Source organism: Coloeus monedula (genome assembly GCF_965178545.1).
Source record: "Coloeus monedula genome assembly, chromosome: 4".
NCBI lineage: Eukaryota > Metazoa > Chordata > Aves > Passeriformes > Corvidae > Coloeus > Coloeus monedula.
The window spans coordinates 5,788,901-5,816,472 of record NC_138784.1 but is presented as its reverse complement, the minus strand read 5'-3'; the positions used below and the strand labels follow the sequence as shown (position 1 = coordinate 5,816,472).

The window sequence follows — 27,572 nt, the reverse complement described above, 5'->3', positions numbered from 1 at the left end:
TAAAAATCTGTTTCCAATCAGGCTTGCTTTTATCTACATCTTCCAGTGCCCCATACCCATCTTTACTTGTGTGCTGTGTCTGAACAGTACACGAGAAAAAAAAGCAGATCTTCCGTCTAGTTCTAAGCACTTTTATTTGTGCCAACAACAACCACCTTCCAATATGGAAGTGGACAGCCCTTCATGCCATGGGGGAACAGAAAAAGAGTTCTCTAAGCTGTGAAAAAATACAGTGACATGATTTTTCTTTTCATCTATAAACTATATTTCAGCTGCCAACATTGTAACACTATTGTAGAAGTTTAGTAAAATCTACTAACAAAACCAAAAAACCCAACAACCACAACTGCACAATCACAAACACGGTTTCTGGTTTGATCTGGGAGCAAGTGCATGACTCTCCCTGTTCTATTTTTTCAATATCTGAGACAGAGTTAACAGAAACATAAAAGGTTTAGTGTAAAAGCTTCTTATATTTTAGCAGCCACCTCTAATATATTTTGGACTCTCACTGCACAGGTTTAATTCCATTTTAACAGCTTTAACTACTTTCTAGTGAGTGATACCTAAAAGCTACATCTATCACATAAACAATTCAGGTTATTCTGCTTGTATTTCAGCTTGTTGGGCAGATTAACATGTAGAAAATAAAACTAAGGTTATGGAGCAATTTATATTTATTTGTTGTTGGTTTTGCTTATTGCTTTTTTTTATTTTGACAAACTTCCTGTGCAGTGCTTACATTCAATTTAAGCTGTTCTTAAGGCAGATGTAATGTAGCACTTTCTTTACAACTTTTTGAAGAAGAAGCCTGAAGATGGGTTTAAAATAAGCCTGTAAAAAGCACAGAGTATATAATGACCACTTAGGTAACCACAGTGTAACTGAATCAGTCAGTCAATGCCTCCATGACTGAAATTTTAGCCTGATTTTTGACTCACAAGGGGTTTATCCAACTATGTGTACCACTTGGGATAGAGAAGCAAGGTCTAATTGTTATATTTGAATAATTCAGAATTTGTTAGCTAAACCAGTTGCAAACAGAGCTTTTATGTTTCAGACCTGGTTTGTCTTTGACTGGATCCATGCTGCACTTTCAGAGAACACCATTTTAATTTCATCAGTCTCTGCTTGCAGCATCACCAGCATCAGCACCAGTTCTACCAACTCTGAAGTTTCACCCCAAACTGAAACCCTTTGCTACCCTTCACCCACAGTTAAGGCTGCAGATGGCCCTGTTTACAATCTTCTATTCTGCCATGCTTTACAATCCTCTTCATTCTCAGCCTCCTTTAAACTAATATGGTCGTACACTTTATTTCAGGATTGTCTGTGTTTCCCTACGCCCAAGTCCTATTTGTTTATCTCCTCAGGAGCACTACAGTTCATGATCTGCAATGGTGAAGGGATCACTAACACACATAATTCCAGACTAGAATGAGAAGCAGCTAATTTTTTCCATGTAAAATAAGTCTAATCTAGCTACATGAGGTTACTCACAGATTCTTTTGTTCCAAATACAGCAGAGACTTCTACTCACATGGAATTGGACAACATTTCATTTTATAAGCATTCATGAACACTGATTAGAGTTCCCAAAGGCATATATATCCTCTTTATCATTCTAAAGGCAGAGTTTCAGCTCCCCTGCACTAAATCCCTTCCCCGTCCCCATTTCAGCTGCTTAATTTGCATGAAAAATCAGATTTAACCTGGCATACTTAGTTCTAGCAACAGAAGCTGTGAGAAAACCACAACCCAGAATTTAGTAACAGAGGCGGCTGTGAATGGGTTTGCCCTTTGAGCATAGCCCGGCAGGCAGGAAGCAATTATGTGAAAGTGGTAAATAAGAAAGAAAGAAAGAAAGAAAGAAAAAAAAAAAAGATAAGAGTAGCAGGCCTGGATATTGACAGCTATACAACCATTTTAATCCATTAAGTTAAGCAGCAGCTTATTTCTTACATTTGAGTGGTGTGTCAAAATTCATCTGCTTCCAGCAAAATTAGCAAATGAAGCTCTCAGGAGCTGAACTTACCTCTGTAATAGAAGAGACACAGATCTGAGAGCACAAACCACCTCTTCTTCCACAGCTTCATTCCAGTGCTATCCTGCATGAATCACAGTGATAGAGTCAGAACCCTCAGACTGGTGGCAGCAATGGTTCACAGAGTGAACCAGGCACTGCACAGCTGGGCTGTGTGTGCTGGTAGCTCATTTTCTTGGCTATTTCAAGTATTTGACTTCTCATCCTGACCTGTCACTGCAAACAAAGACTGTAACCCAGGAAGCCTGAAGTTAACAGAGAATCACAGAACTGTTTAGGTTGGAAAAGGCCATTTAGATCACTGAGTTCAGCTGCTACCCAGCACTGCCAAGTCCACCACTAAACCATGTCCCCAAGCGCCACACTGACACATCTAATTATACTTCAGGGTTGTGACCCCACCACTTCCCTGGACAGCCAGTTCCAATGCCTGACAATCCTTCTGGTGAAGAATTTTCTGCTAATATCCAGTGTAAAACTCGAGGCTATTTCCTTTTGTCTTGCCACTTGTCACCTGGGAGAAGAGACCAGCCCCCACCTCACTACAATCTCCTCTCAGGTAGCTGTAGAGAGTAGGAAGGCCTGCTCTGAGCCTCCTTTTTTCCAGGCATGCTAAAGATTACAACCTACCGTTTAACTAATTAAAAAAAAGCTTTTTTTTTCCTTAAAGAGCAAGATAGTATTTCAGGTACATCCTCTTTTGTTGTCTGAAGAAACTCTCTGTTGAACTTTGTCTTCTACTACCACTCATATATCTAGAGCAAATTTCTTTCCTAAATAAAGTTTATTCCTACAGCAATTTAATTTTCTTTTATGCTTATAACCAATTTATACCACACAACTCAGAATGAAAGACTGCCACCACTACTGCAGTGTAAATAAGCCAGAGCCTTGCAGCACACACATCCTGGTAGAATCTGATTTAATAAATATGTTAATCTGTTCCAAGAAGAAAAGTATGTGTGAATTAGCAATATTCTTGTAGTAAATAGCTTTTGTGACAATGAAGAAGAGGGATTCTGTGATGACAAACTGTGGGGTGGGTTAATTTTTTGGGTAGTTCCCCCACCCAAGAAAAGCCAGGATAATTTTTAGCCTCATATTTCAAGCTCTGCTCTTTTTGGGGTGGGGGAAATGAGCTGAAAGAAGAAGAAAGGATAAACCAAGCATTAGCAAGGAAATATTATTCAGAAAATGTATGTTCATTTCAAACATCTTCCAGAAAGGGAGCTGGCTCTGGACTTAAAAATTATCAGAAAAATGACAGAAGAAAGTCCTTACGTGCACAGAGACAGCACACCCTGAATGAAACAAAAATTGCCAGTCTCTGTGACTACATAAACATTATCTTACTATCAGAAAGAAACCTGCAGAAGCTTTCACTGTATATTTTTGAAGACCATACCTGTTGATAAAACTTGACTAAATTGGCTTTCAATGTCTACTACAACATGGCAATAAATATCCAGCAGCACACTTTCTTACAAACACCAATCAAACATCACAGCATTTAAATTGTTTACCACATAAACCATCTCCAACTGGATTAAAAACTGGTTGAAGTGCCAGGCCCAGGGAGTGGGCGGCCAGTGCCTCATGGTCTGCCCCAGGGGTCGATACTGTGGCCAAGACAATTTAACAACTCCATTAATGAGCTGCACAGAGCTCACCCTCAGCAAGTCTGCAGATAACAAGAGTTATGAGGAGTGGCTCATACTCCAGATGGTTGTGCTGTCATTCAGAGGGACCTCGACAGGCTGGGAAATTGGGCAGAGAAGGATCTCTTGAAGTTCAACAGAGGGAAATGCTCAGTCCTCCATCTGGAGAGGAATAACCCCATGCACCATCATGAGCCAGGAATGCACCCTCGTAGCAAAGAAAGGCAGCAGCATCCCAGACTGCATTAGCAGTGCTGCCAGCAGCTGGAGGGAGGACATCCTTCCTCCCTGCTCAGCACTACAGAGGTCTGGCTGGAGTGCTGTTCAGCACTGGTCTCACTGGAACAAGAGAAACATGAACATACTGGAGTGAACCCAGCAAAGGGCCACAGAGATGACTGAGGGATTGGAGCATCTTTCATATGAAAACAGGGTGAGAGAGCTGGGGCTGTTCAGTCTGGGGAGAGAGCAGCTTAGGAGGCATCTTATGAGCGTATATAAATATCTGATGTAAGACTGTAAAGAATGCGGAGCCACACTTTTGCCAAGGACAAGAAAACAAACAATGGACACAAAAGAGCAGAGGTAATCTTCTTTACTGTGAGAATGGTCAAATACCATCACAAGCTGCCAGAGAGGTTGTGGTGCAGTCTTTATCTGCGAGGATATTCAAAGCCCAGCTGCACAAAGTCCTGTCCAAGACTCTCAAGCATATGGTGTGATTCTGGGGGTGTCCTGTGCAGGGCCAGGAGCTGGACTCAATGATCCTGACTGGGTCCCTTCCAGCTCAGCATACTCAAGCTGAGCCTGCTTGAGCAGGGGAGGTTGTGCTAGATCATCATGAGGTCCCTTCCAACCAAGACAACTGTGTGATTCTGTGCCCCAAAACACAGCAACAAGATCTCTCACCTTTTGTGAGAATTTTTCACTCTCAACATTGAACGACAGTAGAGGCCACAGCATTGTCTAAACCTGGGAAAATCTTCCACTAAAAACACACTTCTGGATCTTATTATCTGAGAGTAGTTTTTAAAAACTGACTCATCACCAGCACCCAGAAATCTGTGCAGGTCATTCCAGTCTATCTGAGTAGGCACAGTAAATGACAACGCAGATCAAAATTACATACACACATTTGTCTCAGCTGAGTTTAAATGACAAGTTCTTACAGGGTTCTTGGTGGATTTGAAAAATAGATTCTTATTATGGCCTAATGGGTTTTGTTGTTCAGTTTTTTTGATCAAGCTACTGCACTCTGAATTCCTGCAAACCAATGAAGTGCAAGGGTAGTCTGGTATTGCAGAAGAGCAAATCTACAGCAGGCTAGAACACTGTCACAGTACTACAGAGCACATACTTCAGATTAGTTTACACTCCACAGGAAAACCTAAAATAATCTCTGGTTTTAAGACGATTATCTTTGAATTAAGAAAATAGAAATACCTATGTGAAATATATGAAGAAATGGCTTCACTTAAATTGTTTAATTGAAAATACTACTTTTAGAAAAAAGAAAAAGATAGAGTCTAACAAAAGAAACTTAAAAAACACCCATACTCTAGGTCATACACCCTTGTCCCACGATCTTGACATGCCTGAAATTAAATCAGCTATTTACTACCAACACCTGCTTAGATTTTTTAGAGAGAATCATGTATATATAATATATCAGTGTTCACTTGTCTGATGGCCTTATTTGTATCAGACTGATAACCAATAAGTAGTTAATTAATTGAAGACCCCAGTTAATGGCTTCATTCTGCTATTGTTATCGTATTTTATAGAAGTGGTTGTCTTTTGTACTACACACATTAGAGGAAAAAAAAAGAAGGGGGTGAAGAGGAGCAGAGTACCTGTTTGTAGAGCCAGCCTCGTCTGACAACTGGTGCATTAGGATTTCTCTTTATGGAGTTCGATCTCTTTCCAAAATTATGAACCTTCTTTGAAGATCGCGATGTCTAAATTGAATGGAACACGTTAAAGAAACCATGACACCAATTACTGTAGAAAAATCAAAACCCTTTTGTTTTCTTTAAGATCTTTTTCTTCTGTGTGTTCCTCTGGGGAACTGCAGAACACCAACTGTATTCTTTTTTTTAGGTAATTATTGTGATGGTTCTGCTGGTTTCAGCATTTCGTTCTTTTCTTCTGCAGAGAATATAAAGATAAATCCCAAGACAAGTACTTAAAGGTATTTTGGGGTTTTTTTTAACTGGAAAAAACCCAACCAAATACATATCTGACCTTCTTCTAAGGCAGGCAGAATGCCTACTGAGCTGTAGGAAGAGGTAAACTCACAGAACTATTATTAGTTATGAAAAATTACATCACCTGGGCAAGCAATTCTGCTCTTTCCTGCTTCCAACACTGACCTAACACATGAAAACTTGTTCAGATTCCAACAAGATATAACTCCCCCTTTCCTAAAATATACTAATTTTTTAGTATTCTTTCTTTGTTCTGTGATCTCTTGGTTGGTTTGAGTACTCATTATTTTACTTGCTTGCACTAAAGTCGACTTAGAAACCTTTCCATGAAACTCCAGAGGTCACATCAGCTGTTGCTTACACCTTTTACAATCTTGCAATCATCACACACAATTAAGAGAAGTAGGAAAAATAAACCATTTTAGATTTCATCCTTCTACTTGAATAACCAAAAGAAATTGGAAAAGATACAAAGAAACCTGCAGTGCTTTGCCAATTCACACTTCATTCTTCTCAGCCTACATCTATAAAGTTTGTTCTGCAACTAAACGAGCCGAACATTTACTTGTGTTTTAAATTCTGTAAGAATTGGTGCCTCAGAGACCAGGAGATGTGATAGAGCAAAGTACACTCCTGTGCAGAAGTTCAAGTGAATTTTTAAAGCTACATTCTCGTCTCTGCTTCAAATCCACCATTTGAATTGAGACAATACAATCCTGTGTTTCAGCTTCCCTATCTCTACTACTGAGACTAATCATGAGGTTATGCAAAATTCCCAAAGGAGGAATGCTAAACAAACACCCAGGTTTTGTTGCAAATGAGGGTGTGGGGTCTCTGTATGGAAATTCTCTCAACATGCATCACAGAACTAAGTTGGGTTTTACACGTGCTTCAGAGAGAATCCGGCAGCAGGTTAAAAAAAATCATGAACTGAAAACTTCATTTAAAATGATGAGGAGCATCTGTCAGTGATGCCATTAACTGAAGAATACAACATTGCTTGGCAAAAAAAAAATAATAACATTACAAAAACTATGTGTGCTTGCCTAGAGTCTACAACACAATGTAACAAGGACGTTTTGTATTTCCTTTTTGCAAGAATCACGAGGGAATACAAAAACAATCAGAGTGCTTTTAATTTCCCTTGGAGATACGGAAATTTGACTCAGTTCTGAAAAGCAAGACAGAGCAAGCAATTGAAAACCTAATTAAGAATAAATGTCAAAAACTTCCACATTTTCTGCTGAAAAATTCTATCAGTGCAAAATGGACCAAGATTTGCAAGAAGCCAAGAGAGTTATGACACCCAGCTGTGAAAAAGGAATACATAACAAAGAACATACAACAATCCAGTCATAAAGTGAACTAATCTCCCTCTATTAACCTGTGTGACTGCTCTATTGGCATATCACACAAAAGCTGTGCTAACACTTTGATCAGAAATAATTTAACACTCATACCTACTCTAATATTAGGCATTCAAAGTTCAAAACCTCTCAAGAGTGCTCCAGAATTCCTATACTTGTAAAAATAGCTATGGCATTAAGGATGCTTCTGAAGACAACCAACCACTTATGTCAAGTCTAACAAATTCAGATAATTTAGACAACCCTCTCTAAGGTAGGTCTGATAAAAACCCATATTGACTCCAATTTCACTGAGCTAACAGCAGAGTTTTAGTGGGTTACATCCTACCAACTGTGAATAGAAACTTCCTTTAATTAAATGCAGCATCACAAGTGTTTTCTAATTTTAGTTAATACAGAGAACACTTCAGATGACTTGTAATTATTTTACCACACACTGCATAAAGAGAATAACTTCACAACAAATTCTGAACCTTAAGACAATGAGTATTTTGGGATATTGAAATACTGTAGGTGCATATATAAACTAATTATGAGTTCTCAGACTCCAGATCACCTCCTCCACTTGTTATGCCTGCGATCCCTGGTCATCCTGTGGTCTCTCAGACATAACTAATTATCTGTATGGACATAGGAAGACAGGAAAAAAAAAAAAGAACTGAAGGTTTCAAGTACTTTTTACCCCACAGCACAAAAAAATACAGGATATATTGCCCAGCTCCAGCTTCTGGAGAAGGAAAAGAGAAAAAGAGGATAGTGAATGAATGATCCAACTACTAATCACTTGTTGGAAGGTGCAGAAGGTAACAAAGCAAGCAAACTTCGAGTCACACCTGGTACTTAGAGTCACATCTGATGCATTCTAAGGCACAGTCCCAGCAACTGAGATGCCTCCAAAATCAGTACCTATGGGAAGAACCCTGCACAGATCCAGTACTGGGAAAGAAGCCAAGAAGTCCAGCCAGTGATATTCACTGTTTTCCAAAACTGAAAAAACAAACACCAGCAGGGTTTTGAACTCTGGGTAACAGACCAGTCAGCATCTGGGGCTGCACATTTCATCACCCTGCAAGTGTCTTTTCTCTCTGCTTAGCTGGTAGAAAAACACAGGATTTATGTGAGGCTTCTTCCCCAGCTTCAGAACTAGCACAAAAGGAATTAATTAACATTAAATGTATTGCATGTATATTTGAAAAACATAGGTTGAGAACCTTGCTAATAAGGCAATTTTTTCCATGTCAACTCAGAGTACAAATCTGTATCTTTGTTACTTTCAACTTCAGTTTAAAAATATGTTGCCAGTCTTCAAGGCTTACATTATCTTCCAAACCACAAAACAACATGATGCTACTTTCTGGATTTTATAGGCAATTTCGGTGCCTTCCAGCGCTGCAGTCGTCCGTGAGCTGGTTGGGTTTGTGCCTCAGCATTTCCCCTTGGACTAGGAGGTTACTCTTGGAGCAAATCTCCCAATCATTCCCTCTTAGTGTGCTTTGGTTTGCATAATAAAGCAAACTGGATTTCATTTAGGCAAGGCTAAAATAGAAGATGCACAAGGAGCACTACTGGACAGTCTGAATATAAACCACAAAAACACAGTAGGGATGTTCAGCTCTGAGCTGTACTGCCCTTCACACTGCTCCTGCTCACTGTGCTGTTTGCTAATGAACCCTGTGACTATTAATCCAAAATCTCCTGGATCCTGAGCCGACCTGTATGGCTACACCTAGAGCAGCCATTCAAAGCTGGACTGGCTTGAAATACCTATAAACAAACTGATTAATATTTAATGAGCACTGGGAAACATCCCAGCTGTAGTGGAGTCACCAGGAGCTCCTCAGCAGCTGTCCTGGGCTCACACTGCACACCACTTCCTGGGAGAAAATTGTTCACCTTATTCTCCTGATAATCAGGACAGCAGTGAAGAGCAGCAGATCTGAAATGTGGAGGGTGACTGGTAATATGACTACTTTACACATTAAAAAGCAATTCAGGACACATAATCCTGTTTGTCTAGGTAGTGATTTTAACAGCAGGAAGAAAGATAAGATAAAAAAAAAGACAACTACTAAAACAATTGCTTCATTCTACATATATACTTCTGTAGCAGTCTGAAGCCTGCCTAGACCTTTTTCACAGCCAGGGGTCTGTGCTAGTGGCTCCATGTTTGGAAATATGCTTCAAGCTAACAGGAAACAAGCAGCACTTAACAGAGCTGCAGTGTGTTATTTGGCCCCCCTCATGTATACAGTGGGAAAGCAAGATTGGAACTTTCACTGGGCAGCAACTGATTTTTGCCTCACCTCATATTAGCCCCAGTATTAGACTCCAGAGAGTCTTTCTGAGACAAAATAGAAACTTCTCCAAGTTCCCTACCTATCTGGGATCAATTAATGTTAATGGCAGGAAGAACCTTCTTCTGTACCCCTCAACTGTCTGAAACTTCAGCTGTACCCCAAACTTTTTTTCCATTCCTCATTACATGCCAGTATCAGGTGTGTTCATGAATTATCTCTGAGAACAAAAACCACCTAAAAAAATTGGTTTGGCAACCACACAAAGCATCCTTCTCCTCTGTAATTAATTCTCTGTAACTTCCCTCACCAACATTTTTTCCTGTTTTATTGTGCTGTAATATACCAGGCCTCTACATATTATATTCAAAAGCTAGTAAGACAGCCAAGAATTTCAGGCTCTACTGTTTGAAGACATGTTTGAGTAAAAACACAGAAAAAAATCAGTTTTGTATCCAGGTACAACCCATGGGCCATTTCTATATAGGCATCTTTAGAAATGATTCAACTCCTTAGCCTTGAATAGCTGCCAGAAAAGGCAGACTGATATTAGCTGTGGTTATACTTTGCCAGCATTCACCTCCCAAAATCAACACTTTTTAAATGGTGTTGCACTAATTCAGACAAATTCACACCTGAAAACTGATGGGCAGTAATTACACATACAGCCACAATAATCACATTAATATTTTAAGTGCATTTAAATAACTAGAACAGGAGGAATGAAAAGTAGAACAACAGCCTGTTTTTTCAAAATATTATTTTCACAGGGAACTAAAGTGTCATTAATCAATGAAAGTAAAAGTAATCACAGTAAGTGGGCCACAGAAATCTCAATTTCCTTCTAGAAGACTATGGAACAAACACTAGGCTAAAGGGCATTTTCAACTACTCTTTTGAAAGAGAAGTGTGAAAAATGTAAGACACATGCTCCTAAATTGTAATTAATTTTTCATATTTAACCTGAGATTGCTTCCTAGAAAATGAATTTCAAGAGAACTAGCTTTCTAATTACTGCATTCTACATCACTATTACAACTCTATCAAGAAATTACCTTGGGTTTTTTGCTTGCTTAGTTGTTTTAGGGCTTAGCCAGTTTTGAGTTTATTTTTTGCTGTTGTTTGGTGGTTTTCTAGTTTGTTGTACTTTAAACTGGTTTTCCTGCATGGACTTACACATGATCATATGAAAGTTGAGATGGATTTTGTTACTGTCTATAATACATCTGTGACTCTCTATTTTTCCCCCCAGCAACATTAATAGATTAAGACATTTTTCTCATTAAATAACTGTTTTCTAATGTAGGTCAAGGATCCTGCCTGTCTCGTGAGGTATGTAAAACAAAAAAAGTCTCCAAAATGCACTTAAAGGAACCCTGCAATGTTTCTTACCACATGGTAAATCAATTATTTCAATCCAAGTTTCTGACATTACGGAATTCCCTCAGTTAGAACACATTCTAAAGTTTATTTTTCCCTTGCAGGCTGGATTAATCTGCTGAAAAAGCACTTCTCAGGGTTAAAATTTTCAATGACTAGCTAAAGTATAGGGTTTTTTCCCCCTTGTTTAGCTCTTAACTACTGGGTAGAAGAGATGACAGCTCTTGTCTGTCGTCACTGATCAAAGCTGCTATCTTGGTCTCCTAGGAAACTTAAGACACTTCTTAATTTTGTAGCAAGTGCACTTATCTCTCAGGAAAGTTGAAAATAAAACAAAAAAATCCCCAAACAGACAATAGGCTCATCAGCTTCATCTGATAAACTTAAAAGTTGATAAGACCATCTGGGCATTTACCTTCACCTCCTGAGAAACTGGGTGAATGGAGAAGCAAAACATAAATTAAGGTGACCCTAGGATTCTCCTGAACATTTACCAGGAATTTTCCTAGGAAGGCAGGACTTCTACATCTGGTCCAATGGCAGGAAATCATTCCCCTGCTGTTTAGCACAGGGTGACCTCCCACCTCTCTCACAACTCCTTCTTACCCACAATTCCAACTCTCTCTGTTTTACCTGGAGACATCCAGGCAATTGCTTGTGATGGAGCAATTTCTGTAACAATGCTGGCCCAGATGCCTCATCAGTCACTCAGGGTTTTTGCTTTTCACACAGATCAGAAAGGTCAGGTTCTGTAGACAATTTAAGTACGTGCAAGTCATAAAATCTGAGATACCTGATAGAAATTACAACTACAGTGACAATTTGTTTCAGACACTTCAGTTTCCAAATTAAACGTGGAAGCAGTCAAGTGCCCTGAAAAATATATAAGCTTTGCTTCTTTCTTTCAGTGGAATACTAACACATAGCACTGTCTAGTACCTTCTGGAATAACTGAATTATTTCAGTTCTAATTTATTTGGACATAAAGACTTACTCTGCCCACAGGGCTCATTGGATGAGCAGCATAATCTGATGTCAGATTATAGTTAGTTGCTTCACATATCATGCTTACTGGTCGCTCCTTCTTTTCTTCAGATGACATTGCTGCAGCAGTCCTGAAAATAGAATATGTAATAGCACTAGAACATGCTGTGTGTGCAGACTGCTAATAAAAAGCACCCCTAGATGTAGCCTTGTACAGCCTGTGTCCTACTTTTCCAATTTGAAAGCAATTCAAACTTCACTGCAGAGTTACCTGCACTGTGTTCTAAACTCAAATCTATTATAGATGAATTTTAAGATGTTGTTTAAAACTAGAATTTCTCTATTAGTGCAAGGTGTTGGTGGGAGGGAAAAAGACAGGTATGAGCGTGAGATGGAAATGGGAAGAAATGCTTTCCAGAGACCCCATCTGGCTTTGCCCCACTTTGGTGAGAACAGGCACATTTGTGAAATTTGGCCAGTTCTGATGGTTTTCACTCGAGCCACCGTGTAACGTGTTGCAGCAATGGTGGTGAGTAGGACACCCAGAACCCAGACACCAACAAAGTCTTGAGGTCAGGTATGAGCTCCATGCAGAGCTTCTTGCATTGCTGTGTATTCTACAAACTAATGCAAAGACAGCAAATCCAAGTTATTATCCAATGATTCAGGAAGTGTCCCAACTGGCCAAGGAAATAACCAGCTGAGGAGAAACTATGAGGCAAAACATTATAGATTAACAGCTTGTGATTGTCCCTAAGTGATTATAAAATGTATCCCTTTCTGGAAGTTTATTTGATTGTTATATAATATCTAGGTCATTTACTAAAATTACAGAAAAACTAAAGTGACAAGTGGAAATTCATAAAGTGCATAAATATGATGCATTTCTATCATAGAACTAATTTGGGCTATGTTTATATCTTAAAAGTTAGCATAAAATATTTACCATTACTTTCAAGTAATTTAAACAAGTAAAACTATCTACATGTTGATCTGACTTGGAAAAAATATTGCCACTAGTAATCACTGAATCTTACTTCATTATTAATGGCCTTTAAAACCTGTGTTTTATAGAGTCAAACAGAAGTCACTTACTGCTCATTCACAACAAAAATACAGTTGTCCTGCGAAGGCTGTCCCGTTACTGGATGTTTGCAGGTTACTTTTCGTTCATTATGACTGTGAAAAAGAGATAAAGAAAAGTATTAGGAAATAATGTTTTGTTTTTCCAGCTCGATGTAAATCCAGTACATCAAATGTATCAGTACAGTGAAAACAATTAAGAATATTTCATTATGGCACACAACAACATACGTGTAAACACTCACAAATGCATATATATATATACATATATATACTAAGAAAAAGGATGAGAACTACTACTGAAAAATCTTCATTAACACACTGAAAAGAGACAGAAAACACTGGTACTGGGTTGGTAACCACTTTGAATTTTAAAAACTACAGAAGTAAAAGTGTTTTTAGTCCATATATGACCATAGATAATTCACTTCAGCTATGACTTTATGTATTCATAAACAGGATTTCAGCTGGACAGGGACAAGTTAAACATGAGACACATACAACTGCTCTGTAAGGATAAAGTAACACCACTGTAAAAGCAGTTGTCTTCATCCTCAGCACATGAAGATACTAGTTTAAAATTTCCAATATTACAGAGATATATACTCAGTGACTGGAATAAGAGTGAGGGGGTTGCAATCACAGTTCTACTTTTGCAGGTGGCTTTTTAATTCAGGGTGCTGCTCTGAAGTACCCTGCAGTGGCAGGGAGGCTGAGCTTCACCCTCAGCAGCCCAAAAATGCTCACTTTGCATTATCTCATTCCCCTGAACTGCAGATCCTGATAGATCACAGCGGCTCCCACAGCTTGGCAGAAATTGCCCAAATTCAACAACCATCAGCTGCTGCTGTGCAAGAAAGAAATGTTTGGATTTGAGTCCTCCAGCCTCTGAAGGGAAGGAAGAGAAAGGGAGGGCTGGTTCTGGGCTCTTCAGTTCAAGAAAGACAAGGAGCTACTGAAGAGGCGCAGGGCTATGGAAATGATGAGGGGACTGGAGCATCTCTCCTGTGAGGAAAGACTGAGGAAGCTGGGCCTGTTTAGTATGGAGAAAAGATGATTGAGAGGGGATCTTATCAATGCATCCACCTATCTGAAGGGTGAGTGACAAGAACACAGGGCCAGGCTCTCTTCAGTGGTGCCCAGCGACAGGACAAGGGGCACAAACTGAAGCACAGCCAGTTCCACCTGAATATGAGGAAAAAGTACTGTGAGAGTGACTGAGCACTGGAACAGGCTGCCCAGAGAGGCTGTGGAGTCTCCTCTGCAGAGATTCAAAACCTGGCTGGACAAAACCCTGTGCACTCTGCTGTAGGTGAGCCTGCTTTAGCAGAGGCTTTGGACTAGATGATCTCCAGATCACAGGCACTTTATCCTTAACACCTACTGCCTATTCACTTAACCATCTGATCTTTCAAAACTATGAAGCACAGCTCATCTCACGAATGTCACGCTTTCCACCCTTCTTGCTTCGTAAAAACAACCTCAATTTAACAAGCCTATCTTAATATTCTCCACTTTTAAAATAAAATTCTTTGAATCATAACAATTTGCAATTTTAGAGCATTATTGATTAAAAGCTGCCTCCAAACAAAAGCCTAATAAAAAATCCACATTACTTTCATGGTGAATGAATGGATAAGCCTTCATAAACCTAGAGTGCAAGACTAGAAAGGTAACCCAATTCTTTGCACTTCCTCTACTGGGATTTTAAAAACCTACTGATGCCTAAATGGAGAGACTGTGTTACAGCTTACTGAACGAGCTAGCCATTGCCAGTACTTTATCTTTGTACTAAATTCAGCAGATAGTTCTAAGTTTAGCTCCTGAAAAAGCTGTTGTTTTAGAAATTACAATGAGGAGACAGGAAAGAGACACTCCGAGGACAGTCTGTGCCATTTCTAATTGCCGTGGTAATACAACGCCTCTCAAGGAAAGTGGCCCAGATTAAAGAGAATTCAGATTCAAAACATTCCTGAGGAAGCATCCAGGTTTATTTGGTTGGGTGTTTTTTCTTTTGTGATTCCTCTTTTTCTTCCCTTCCAGAAACTTACTTTTTTTTTCCCCTCTGACATTTCAGAAACTCTCACACCAAAGTGAAAAAAACAAACAAAACCTACGGAGATGAGCTGGTCAAAAAAGCTTTGCCAAAACGTTGCTTTCTTGTTTGCATTAAACCTTGACAGGTCACGGTCAGCTGACATCCATAAACGTAGAAATGAGTGGATCAGGACTTCTGCTCAGGGACCCTCAATACTCAGGCCCACCCAAGAGGAGGCACATCCCATGTTTTGTGTGAGTGCACCTCACTGATGATACAGGAAGAGGCCAATATTGAAAGACTGCAGTGGGGAAGCCATGCAAAACCAGGAGAGAAATAAGGGAGAGGGCAGAAAAGTGAGAGAGGAGAGCAAAGATAGCAATATTCAAGAATATTTTGCTTCAGGTTTGAGTCACGTATCAAGTTAGCATTGCAAAACCACCAAAAAATCCTTGAGGGAAAACACGGTTTTCCTCACTGCTCACACAGATGTTGAGATGTACAGGGGGTAGTTGGGATTACATAAAAAAGGCAGAAAACATATCACAGACATGAACCACGCTCCTGCGGATTATACAGTACTTTCCTTCTAGATCTGCATAATCACTTCCTTCTAAAAGGGCAAGGCAAAGGAAAAAACAGGCTTTTCTTTGCCTTCAGCTTAGACACAAGTGACATCTCACAAGTGAACACTGGAAATTCAGCTTGTGCAACTAAGAGTGATGACTGTAAATATGTCTAACAGGATGAATAGATTTTAAATACTTCCATTTGAAAACTTTTTCATTACTCATCTAATTACTGCATTTTTGGCAGTAATTTAGCTGGTTATTTTGACAAGACTCCTCTAAATACTTGCACAAGGTGTAGTGAAGCTTGATAATTATTGTCATAACCCTCCCACATAACAGTAGGTTAAGGCATTTGTTTTAAACTCCATCTTGCAGAGCAGAGAGTTTTATTCAACTCTATTCAAGCTACAATTTGATATTCACAGTCTTCAACATCCAGTTTAGACAGTTGTTCAGCTATCCATAAATTTCTGGGTACACACACATACACTTGGAATTTCAATTATTATACTATTATCTATACATCATCAATAAATCTCAGGGGAAATAAAGCAAAAAACTGAGAGGTTTTTTTAATGAGAACTCTAATTTCAACTTTATACCAAGTCCAATGTGTAATTCAAAGTTTCAACTCTGCATATTTATGTGTCTGTACTTTCATTATGTGGAAAGAGAGTGATTCACTTTGACACAGCCAGATAGAAGCCAGTGTGTTCCTTTTACTTATGCAGAGATACAGTCTCCTCCTTCCAGTTTTTCCTATGTTTTGAGAACACAGGATAACCATACACAAAGTCTTCTGCACTTTTTCTGAAGGCCATAACTGATCCTTACTGTTTTAGGATCCATATTAATGGCATAAGAGAGACAAAGACAGGAAAAAATTCCCTGTGTATTTCATTACTACTCATGAGCATATTCTCCAGACTTGGTAAGTGCCACAAACTATTCCTCATTAATAATTGCTACTGGAATGTGCTGGGCTTCAGAAATGACACTAAGATGACATGAGATGAGCATTTCAATGCAAAATAAAGGATAGTTCTTGGCATGGATGAAGATAATATTCTATGCTTGATCCAGCAGTGGTTTGATACCTGCCATAAATGAATCAAAACCAAACTAAACCAAACCAACAATAAATAAGAAAACACACAACCCTAACCACACCAAAATAGCCTCCCATGGGTGGAAGGTCCATTTTTAGCTATCTCAGTGCAAGACAACTGATACCAACCTAACAGCACCAACCCGACTCCTTTTCTTTTCTACAGAATTTTCAAACTTCTCCTTTCCAATTCTTTCCTCTGAAAACTGCAAGCTTTAGCATCATTAATAAGGTATCTCAGTTCTGGCACATGGACAAGCCCTGAGAGCAAAAGGATTTATCCTGTTCAGTTAGAAGTTGACAGTAACCTTGAATTTGACTCATGTTATTTGCCTTCTTATCTACTCTCTTTCTCCTTTCCATCCTTTGAGACTCTTAATCTCTTTAGGAGACAGGATTATTTTACTTGTTTTCTAGACATACTCAGAAAAACCTTGTTGTGTAGTTTTAATCTACTCACTAAATGTACAGTCAACAGCAATCTTATTGTTGGCTTAATGTGATCCAAGGACTACTGAAAAAAGAAAAGCACTCAAATATATCATTCAGAGATATTATTCTATTTGCAAGCAGCAACTGAGCACATCATTCCAGGTGCAGAGCTTGCCAAAAGAAGTCCTACACAAGCAGGTTTCTTTGTTTTCACACTATCTTGCGTTTACAGGACTGCTGACCCAAAATGCTGTGTACCAATGTATTGTTCTAGCACGTTACAGAAGTCAGCCAAATCGAAATTCTGATCAGTTTTGCTATTTTGAAATCACTATCATCTTTGTCAGTATATTGGATTGGAAATTAACTCAGATAACTGCAGTTGGAATGGAGAGAAGAGAGATATGTAATCCAGTTGTCCAGGATGATGCACACAGTTGAAATGAAGGGTTAGACAATTTTTGCTCTGGAACAGAGCAGTTCACTCAAAAGTGGCAACAAAGATCAAAGTACCAGAGTGGAAACAGTTGGTTTGGGGTCTCTCCATTGAATGATTTGGTTGAGCTCCCAGTCCTCTTAAAAAAATAAAGGGAAAAAAAAAAAAAAAAAAGAAAAAAAGAGCTAGGCCAGAACTCCCAAAGATGCATCTGGTTTCCTCCCACTAAAATTAAAACTAGATGCCACTTCAAAGCTTCTCTCATGCCCTTTCTTTGTAGCCTTTATTTATGTGTTCCTCAGTGCTAAGGCCTTCTCATTTGCTTATTCTCAATGTGGCCATCAAAGCAAAGGTTGAATACAAACAAAATCACAAACCAGGACACAACTTTGAAGAGGACTCCACATCTTTAATTTAGAAACACTGTTCCCTTTGACAAATGAACACTGAAGAACACATTTCAGAAGAATACTACACCAAATATCTGCTTTCTAGCACTTACTCTATGTCTTATCTAAGATTTACAGACTGACAATCTAACCTCTATTATGGATACACACAAATACACTATATATCACAAATACACTCAGAGATATTTCTTCTGGGAAGCAGTTTTATGCCATTTGTCATGACAAAATACTTTAAAAGATGGCAAATAAGGTAAGAAGACCAAGATTACCAGAGCAATAAATTCATTCTCTCTGCATTAATGCTGAATTTTTGCACTGATATTTAAAGGTGAGGTGGAAACAAATGTAAGACAAGCCTAGGCCAGTTTTGTTTGGCTTCTGTGAAGCCCTTCATTCTTCACCTGGGAGGGGGGTGGGGGGTGAATCAAATCAGCCACTTCTACCTTGTGTGCTTGCTTTCTAGCATAAGAATCTCTAATTTCTAATGGAAATAGATGCAGTAGCTTACAGTAACCTAACAAAGAGTTGTCTGAACTCAGAAAAAATTTAAGTAAATGTAGTCCCTACACAACTGTAGCAAGGATGTGGTCTGTGGCTATACTGACACTTCTATTTTACTAAATCTGTAATGTCTCATTTTACAGTAAACAGCAAATGCAAGCACTTTTTTGCTAGTGCTACCATACCCTAGAATTATGAGCCTTTTTTCAATTATGATTTTTAAACAACAAGTTTGGAAATGGGGCTGCATGACTCCACAGGGAAACATCTGAGTATGGTAACAACATCAGGGAGTCCCAGCAAAAAGGGGGGGGTAAAGAGACAGCCAGTCCCAAAGTGCTGACAGACCTGTAACACATCCCACACGCTGCCAAGAACAAAGTGCAGAATAACCCTTGGTGTGTGCACACGCTTGGGAAGGTGCAGACAAAATTCCACTCATTTTCTTGGCAGACAATGTAGCACCTCAACCGTAGTTACTGCTGCCACCATTTTCCTGGGCTACTCCGAGTTTATTTTTTCAGGCAACCTGCCAGTTCTGTAGACTTTCCTCTTGAGCCCTTCTCAGTTACAGTTATAGCAGCTTTGGTATCCCTGCTGCTGCCGTAGTGAAAAGCATCTGGACATTTCTACACAACTGACTGTACTCCAGCTTTTCATTTATTACTGATTTTTATTTTCCAAAAGATTAAGCACTGCTGCCCCAAAATTATAAACCTTCCTCTCAATGGGACCTTCTAAACCCACATTCATATTCCAGTGAAAATCTTCATACGAAAACAGCTTTTTCTCACTTGAGCAGATATGATTAACATGCTCTCATGACACATTTCCAACGTAAAACTAAGTTTATGTAAGCAAGAACAAATATTAAAAAAACTCTTTCAAAATGCTGGGATGAAATAGTTGCCAAAATAGCATGTACTCTGTTAGAGATTGAGAAGGTTTTAATAAAAGACTCTTCTTCCTAATCAAACACTCCATTGTCAGAAAAAGTTACTGTTTTCAGGCTTCCCAGAACTTTGTAGGAGGTATCTTTCATTCTGCAGGTAACATATCTGGGAATTTGTAAAATACTGAGACTCAGTAAGGGGCACAAAGCCATTGTGGTAATTTGTGAGATGTACCTGCCACGTGTCATCAATTTATGTAACATTTCACTACATTTTAAGCCCTGGGCACAGGATCTATCAGTACCTTGATAATAGCACTGCAGATGAAGAAAATTTTCAATTCTGTAAGTATTAATCTGTGCTAAAAATGACTAACACAGTTTGCTATCTGAGGTAAGTTTAGGAGAATAGTGAGGTACGTGTTAGAAAGCAGAACTGTCTCTAAGCCTCACACTTGAAATCCAAGGATCCTTCAATGGTTAACTACCTGTAGAGCTTACAAGAACTAGAGTAACATAACAATTCTGAAACCCCACAACGTGTTTTCTGAAGAGAAACACGATTTGGAGCAGCATGGCTATGCAGGTGGTTTGTGGACCAGAAGCACCACTGGATTCTCCAATTTGGCTACTACTTGTCTCTTGTGGATGACAGGCCACTCATTATCATCTTTGAGAGGTCATAGAGAGGTTCTATGCTCAGCCTCCTCTGCTCAGCCCTGGTGAGGCCATGCCTGGAGTGCTGTGTCCAGTTCTGGGCTCCTTGGGACAAAAGAGACATGGAGCTCCTGGAGTGGATCCACCGAGGGTTACGGAGATGGTGAGGGGACTGGAGCATCCCTCTTAGGAGGAAAGGCTGAGGGAGCTGGGGCTGTTCAGCTCTGAGAAGAGACAGCTGAGAGGGGACGTCATCCCTGTCTGTGCCTGTCTGCAGGGAGGGCTCAGAGCATGGACCGTGGGGCCCAGTAATGCTGGGACAAGAGGAACAGGCAGGAACTGATGCCCAGGAAGTTCCACCTAAACATGAGGCAGATCTTCTTCCCTGTGCAGTGACCCAGCACTGAACAGATTGTCCAGAGATGCCATCTCCCTCACTGGAGATATTCCAGAACCATCTGGACACAATCCTGTGCCATGTGCTCTGGGATGACCTTGCCTGAGCAGGGAGGTAGGACCAGATGAGCCACTGTGGTGCCTTCCAACGTGACCCAGTCTGGCATTCTGTGAAGACTGACAGCAGATGTCTGATCAGCTAATGTTTTCCAAAAGCTCACTTCCCTGATGCAAGAGGGACACTGCAGCCTCTCCTGAAGAGGTAGAGAGGGTAGAAGTAGTAAAAACTAACTTGTAGAGAGGGAAACAAAAAGCCACATACAATTAAAACAAAAAACCTCCCAAAAAACCCAAACAAACAAAAAAACAAACCAACCAACCAAAAAAAAAAAACAAAAACAAAACCCCAAAAAACCAAACAAAACCAAACAAAAAAATAAAAACAAACCACAAAAAAACTCAAAACCCCCCTCCAAAAAGAACAAAAAAAAGCTGTTCCAATACAAAGAAAAAGCTGTCTTTGCTGCTGGATTAGACCACTTAGATTAGCACACTAATAAACTGGGGCATTTCATTAATATGAGTAAATTAGAAACCACTAATTAGTATTTTCTTACTCATACAATATTAGAGATTTTCAGAACAAGAAAGAAACCTGACTTGAATTTACAAGGGACAAATGAACACTGATTGCATGAGCACAACTGTACAACACTACCAGCAGAAATTCATCACACCAAGTAAATTAGATATAATTCAGTTGTCTTAGTCACCCCCTCAACAACTACAAGCATCAAATTCAGTAAAAACTTTTAGAAAATGCTATTGTAGCTACATACCAACTGTTACTGTTTTCAAAGCTCACTAGACAGAAAATTATCTCCACCACATACCACTAAGCTCAGTTATGCAAGCCTTGGCCTTCCTTATTTATTAGAAGCCTAAGTGAAATGTGCTCTTGAGCAAGCATTAGAAAGAGAAGCAGGAATTCAAAAGGCAATTCTGACTCATGCCTCCATTTCACTGTATGAAATTTAGAGATATTTTACCAGAGAAAGCTACTTTAATAGCAATTCCTCTTAGCAATTTTAACTCATTTTTCAATAATTATATTTTGAAAAAAAAAAGCTAAAGATACTTATAAGAAAAGTGAATGTAGACAATTTAAGCCGTTTAATACCTCTAGATGTGTATATATGCATATTACAATATGTTAATGTGAGGCCTATGCAAAAAGGCCAGTCTTGCTGTCAAAAGTACTCCCAGCTGAGGTCTGATTTGGGTCGGACTTCTCTGCAAGCTCCCTTGGTATCAGGAACTCAAGATGCCTCCAGTTAGTGTACCCTGTGAAAAGCTGCTCTGCCATGTCTCCATTTCCACTGGGCTCGAGGAACCTGCACCACTGTCACTCCTCTACTCCTCTCCAGCACTGACAACCTCGACTGTCCTGTCACTCAACCCAGCCCCTTCTCCACTCAAGGTTCAAAAGGGAGCTCAGTGGATTTGGCAATCAGAGGACACAGAAAAACAAGATAAGCTTTCATTTGGAAACAGCTGTGCATTTGTTCAACAAACTCCTCCTCTAGAACTGCAAAAAAGTAAAGCTCCTGAATTTATTGAGGTACAAATCCAATGGATATATAAAAACAGAAAAATATGTATAATTTCAGTGAATTACTACCTCAAATAAAGCAGCAGAATTTCAACAGGCATTTGGTAAAACCACAGTGTTGCTCTACAAATCTCGCTAAGCACATTGGGATCAAGAAGACCAATATTCATTAACAGAAGTAGTTAAATACCTTATTCATCTTAAGTTTTCTACCTTTGGTGACATTTCTATCTTTCTCTTAACTCATCTACTATTACTTATCATTATTCATGTTTCTTTGCTTTTTGGGTTTTTTTTGTGTGAATGGTGGGTTGCTTTGGGTTATTTTTGTGTTTGGTGTTTTCTTAAGATTGTGTAAATCCCATCAAATCCCTTAAACATCTTAGACAAGGTTATACAGAAACGTAACAACATTACACTGTCTCCAGACAGCTCCACAACTTTCATTTCTTGATCAGTTCAAATATGTGGGAATTGGCATCGTCACCACACAGTCACACCTCTGGTAATCAGCCATATTTATTAAATAATAACATATTTCTATTAGCAACTCAGTAGAAGTTTTAAAAGAAAACCATGCTTATCAAGCACTTACATCAGAATATATTAGGTCATAACTAGACCCTTCCTAAGTCTGCGGAGCAAGAAAAATGGTCTGGCAAACTTCTGGTAAATCATTGTCATCTGGGAAATTATTAGAAATCTTTCTTTTAGCAATCTGACAGAAGAAAGCAGCTGAAATGTTGGTGCACCCCCTTGTATATCAGTTGTAATTGTGGTACGCATTCAGACACAGCCCGTATTTCAAGCTGTCTCTCCCAACAGATCCTATTTTGCAAGAAATAAGCACCGAGACAGAAATTTATAAAAAATAATTATTTTATAAATGAACAGTCATGACTAAGGCTTTAATCACTGGCCTTCTTAAAGCCATTGTGAGGATTTAATTGAATAATCTTGGTGGTCCACTGACAGAGCATATGCAAATATGTGCAGCAGACCCCAGAGGATAATTAATTGAAGCTTACACCATGTGTGGGCCTGCATTCATCTCAGACAAAAGAGTACAAACTCTATTAAAAATATTCAGTGCCTGTGACGTAAAGTTCAAGCACAGAGACGCACGGGGTATAAAGTGTGGCACTGAACTGGAACACTGAACATGTCACTTGTCATCTCCAAGGTCCGAGGGCGCAGCTGAGCCTCACTCAGCTCTCCTTTCTTTCAGCTGATTTGGGTGCAGCCTCAGGAGCTGATCATTTCAGAAAAATCGTAATATTATTGCCTTAGAAGAACAGCAGTAAGTTGTTCTACAAGTCTCCAGAAGACTAAAACATCAGCAGCAAATAAAATTGGTTTGGGATTTGTTTGACATCACAAGTAGATCAGAAATTATCTCAGGATTTTCTCTGAACTCTCACATCCTTTAAAAGAGACCCTACACCATTTCTTGAAACATCCATACCTAATGTTCATTTGCTCCTATTTCAGACTAAAGATCCTGGTGCAGATATAATGTATTTTAATTTAGAGGTGAGAACGCCAATCAGGCTTGTGGGGAAACCTCGAGAACTGATCTAACTGCAAAGAGGCCACATTCCCCTCTTTTATTTAATTTTAAATCCATCACTGCCTATTATTCACCTTGTTAACTTCAAGTATTTATAACAAGTAGGCAGGCCTCAACGCTTCAGCAAATACTGCTTTTCAGGAAAAGCATCATTACACTGTCCACAGAAGAATACCAAAGAGCAGCACACTTTGACGTGGTGCTCTCACAACTTCATCTTAAACATCGACACAAGTCCTTATCAGGCAGAGAATGTCAGCCCAGATGGAGCCACCTTCTGATCTACAGCGATGGCTCACTGCTGCTGTGGCTGTCAGAGTTCAGCGACTGTCTGCACTAATTGTTGGTGCTAATACCTGTCAGCAATTAGCAAAACCAGCCCTCTGCAGCACTGAATTCCACGCTGCGTATTGCTATTAATCTACAGCATCAACTCCTTGCTTTGATGAGTCTGATCAAAGAGCAATGGAAACCCACAGTTTTATGGCACAGAAACAGGCAGAACCAAATTACACCCGAAACTGGAGACTGGTGCCCTCCCTCTGTTACCAGGCCCAAAATGGAACAGTGGGAGCATTTATCCAATAGTATCCCATGCTGCATCCAAAGCAGCAGGTTGAGGGAGGTGATTCTGCCCCTCTACTCTGCTCTGCCACCAAGTTGATCAGAGGGATGGAGCACCTCTCCTATGAGGAAAGGCTGGGAGAATTGGGATTGTTCAGCCTGGAAAAGAGAAGGCATTGGGTGACCCAACTGTGGCCTTCCAGTGCCTGAAGGGAACCTACAAGGGAGAGGGAGAGGGACTATTTCCAAGGGCCTGGAGTGACGAGACAAGGGGGAATAGCCTCATACTGAGAGAGAGTAGGTTTAGATTGGATATTAGGAAGAAATTCTTCCCTGTGAGGGTGGTGAGGCCCTGGCAGAGTTGCCCGGAGAAGCTGTGGCTGCCCCATTCAAGGCCAGATCAGATGAGACTTTGAGGAACCTGGTCTAATGGAAGGTGTCCCTGCCCATGGCAGGGGGCTGGAATTAGATGATCTTTAAGCACCTTCCAACCCAAACCATTCTGTGATTTTACAGTTCTACAGTCTAGATGCACTGCTCGAGAAGAAAATGTCCAAAGTTAGGCAAAAGTCAGATTCATACCAAAAAATGCAAAAAAACCCCAACTCAAATAACAAACTCTCTTTCAAATACAATTTTAGTTTGCTTTCTCTTGATCTGTTATTATATGCATTATCAGAACTGGCAGGATCCTCTTTCTGTTAGTTCAGAATACACAGAAAAAATGTTAAGTTACGTTACAGCAGTGTTAATCAAATGTTGCTAAGACTTAAGATTCCCAGCTGTGCAGAATTCTTTCACATCACTCAAACATCTTCTCCCAAAGTTATCACAAAAATGCCAACTTAGTAAAAAAAAAAAATTAGGAAAAGCAGTTCAAAGGATGCTCCCATATAAAAAATATCCACAATTAAAGTTATTATGAGAAAATTCATTGATTTTTAGAACCAGGCTACCCAACAAATAGCAAAAAAAGCAGGTCAACCTGAATACATTAAAAGATTAAATCCTATTTCCTTAACAAATATTTTGCTTTTTCCAATCTCAATGCCAAGTTTCTTATAAAATAGATGAAAACCACAATTAAGACAGACGGTTGAAGAGGCAGCAACACCAATACTCACTATCAGGTAAGGAAGCAGAGCAGATGAAGAGTAACACTTTCTCTCTAATTAAAGTAATTTGGCCTTTTTAAATGAAGAAAAAGGAATCTGTACAATGGGTAAACACAAATGAATTATTTAAAGTGTTACTGTTAGTACACCACAGTAAAAAAACCCCTGTTTCAAAAGGTGACTTGGCTAAAATAAGTACCACAAGAACAACAGCATTTAGGTAGAGGATATATCATTATTCAATCTACCAGATGAAATTTTAGAACCCCATCTGATCAAGAGTTTACGTCTGCCACCCACTGCTTAGATGCAGACTGTCAATCACTTTGATGCCTGTTGGTCTCATATAACCAAACCGTTGGCTCTAGAAGTTTAGATACTTCCATTTGACAAAAGTATTTCTTGGCTGCCTCCCCTTGTATTTTCACATCTTCGATTTCAACACCTACACAGATTGATCTGCATTATCCTTTTACTTCATAAATGCAAAGGAACAACTACAGTTTATTTACAAAGTGAACTGTCAGCACATTTGACAGCTCCGCAGGAAACATACCCAGCAAAAAGACATTACAATTCAGCAGTCCCCCAGTTTTACATCCTGACTCTAACAACTGTATCCTTATCTCACAGTACAATGGAAATAACAATTAATATTTATTAAAGACTTTTGCTGACCCAGCAACACACACTGCTTCAGCAAATGGCACACCAGGTTGTTCCTTCCAAGGTTAAACTGCAGCAGTAGGGAAAACTACAGGACAAGACCTCTTGAACAGACACGATGCCTCCAATGACCTTGCCAGCATTTTCTTCCATTAAATTCATACCTCAGCGAGAGCCAGAATCTGGGAGCTGTTTTTCTTTCTCAGGTGATTTTTCAAGCTCAGGGTACAGTACAGTGACATGGAACTGGCTTTTCTGGCAACAGCTCACTATTGTGTTAAGAACATCTTCAGCGTCAAGCAGGCAAAAGTGATGATTTTAATGTGAGAGCAGCTCATCTGCACCACAGATTTCTAAGACTGCATCTTTATGGTAATGAAAAATATCCTGGCGAAGACTCAGTTCATTGACAAACACCTTATGCAAAGCAAAAATGTTTATTTCATTTGTGTCAGAGCATGGGGTCAGTGACAGAAAACCATTGGGATGGCAGACATCACACTCAACGTCAGTCATTTCATGCGATTTTAAAATGGCAATGAAAATTCCAAAGAAAACCACCCTCTGTACTGGGTGGGAATGTAATTTTTTATCGACTTCTTTAGGAACTTGTTTAAGTTTTTTTTATGTTGAATCTGGCTTTGGAAACACTTTTAAAGGACTAGTAAAATTGTATCCAAAGAAGTCAAATTGACTGCTGTTTACCATATGGAGTATTACTCAATTCTCCTCTTAGCAGTAGAAAACATGAACATAAGGAAGAGATTTGCAAGGCAGGGAATGTTCATATGAAACCCAGAAGTGAAAACTCCTTCCCTCCTTTTTTTCTTTCTGGATTATGCATTGTATCAGGAAAGCAGATTTTAGGCTACATTTCAAGACTATAAAACAGAGGATTTGTAAAGAAATATGTTTTTACAGTATCTCTCACCTTATAGACTCTTTGCAAAATCAGCAACTTTAGAGATATTCCAGATCTATAACGTAACTATGCTATGCAGAATTTTTACAGATCTCCAGCTACTCAATACAGTTCTACTTGTTATGTACCTTCTAACATTAAATTGTTTCTGAATGGTTTTCTTCTGGCATGCCAAATTTCCTTGCATTCTTTCTGGGTATCCAGCCTTTATGCGGGTGTACTCCCTTCCTAGATCCAAAGCGTGGCAAGTTTTGAGATGTGTTTATGGCCAGCAGGTTTGGAGTAGCACAGTACTTCAGAACTGGCACAAAGAGGAAAAAAAACCAACACCCCTGGTCATTCCTGGCTGAAAACACCAATATTTACTTGTTTGTTTGCTTTAAACCCAGATTGCTGGTGCTCACTGAAGCTCCAGGCACCACGTAGCTCATGGAACAGGAATCACAGATCACCTCTGTCTCCACATCAGCCTGTTTTTGTGCATCCTGCTCTGATGAAGGTGGCAATGAAATCTCTAGAACAGGCTATTGGCTAGAGCTGTATGGACAACAATGTCACTCTTTAATGGTGGACATCACAATAAAAAAGTCACTTGAAGACACAGCCTTTGAAGCTATTTGTGAATATTATTCTCCTCCTATGCCATTTGAATCTCATAAAGCAA

General features: G+C 39.4%; 1 protein-coding gene across 1 annotated transcript in view; it reads right to left on the bottom strand.

Annotated features, from left to right (window-relative positions):
- The window catches only part of PLEKHA5 (pleckstrin homology domain containing A5), a 156,439-nt gene that overhangs the window by 52,832 nt on the left and 76,035 nt on the right, over nt 1–27,572 (bottom strand). Inside the window, exons 2-5 of the mRNA XM_082279991.1 lie at nt 13,030–13,113; nt 11,945–12,065; nt 5,556–5,660; nt 2,036–2,108 (exon numbers count right to left, since the gene is read on the bottom strand). Of these exons, the coding sequence (XP_082136117.1) occupies nt 2,036–2,108; nt 5,556–5,660; nt 11,945–12,052 (286 nt within the window). The 5' untranslated portion in view covers nt 12,053–12,065; nt 13,030–13,113. The remainder of the gene's footprint in view (nt 1–2,035; nt 2,109–5,555; nt 5,661–11,944; nt 12,066–13,029; nt 13,114–27,572) is intronic.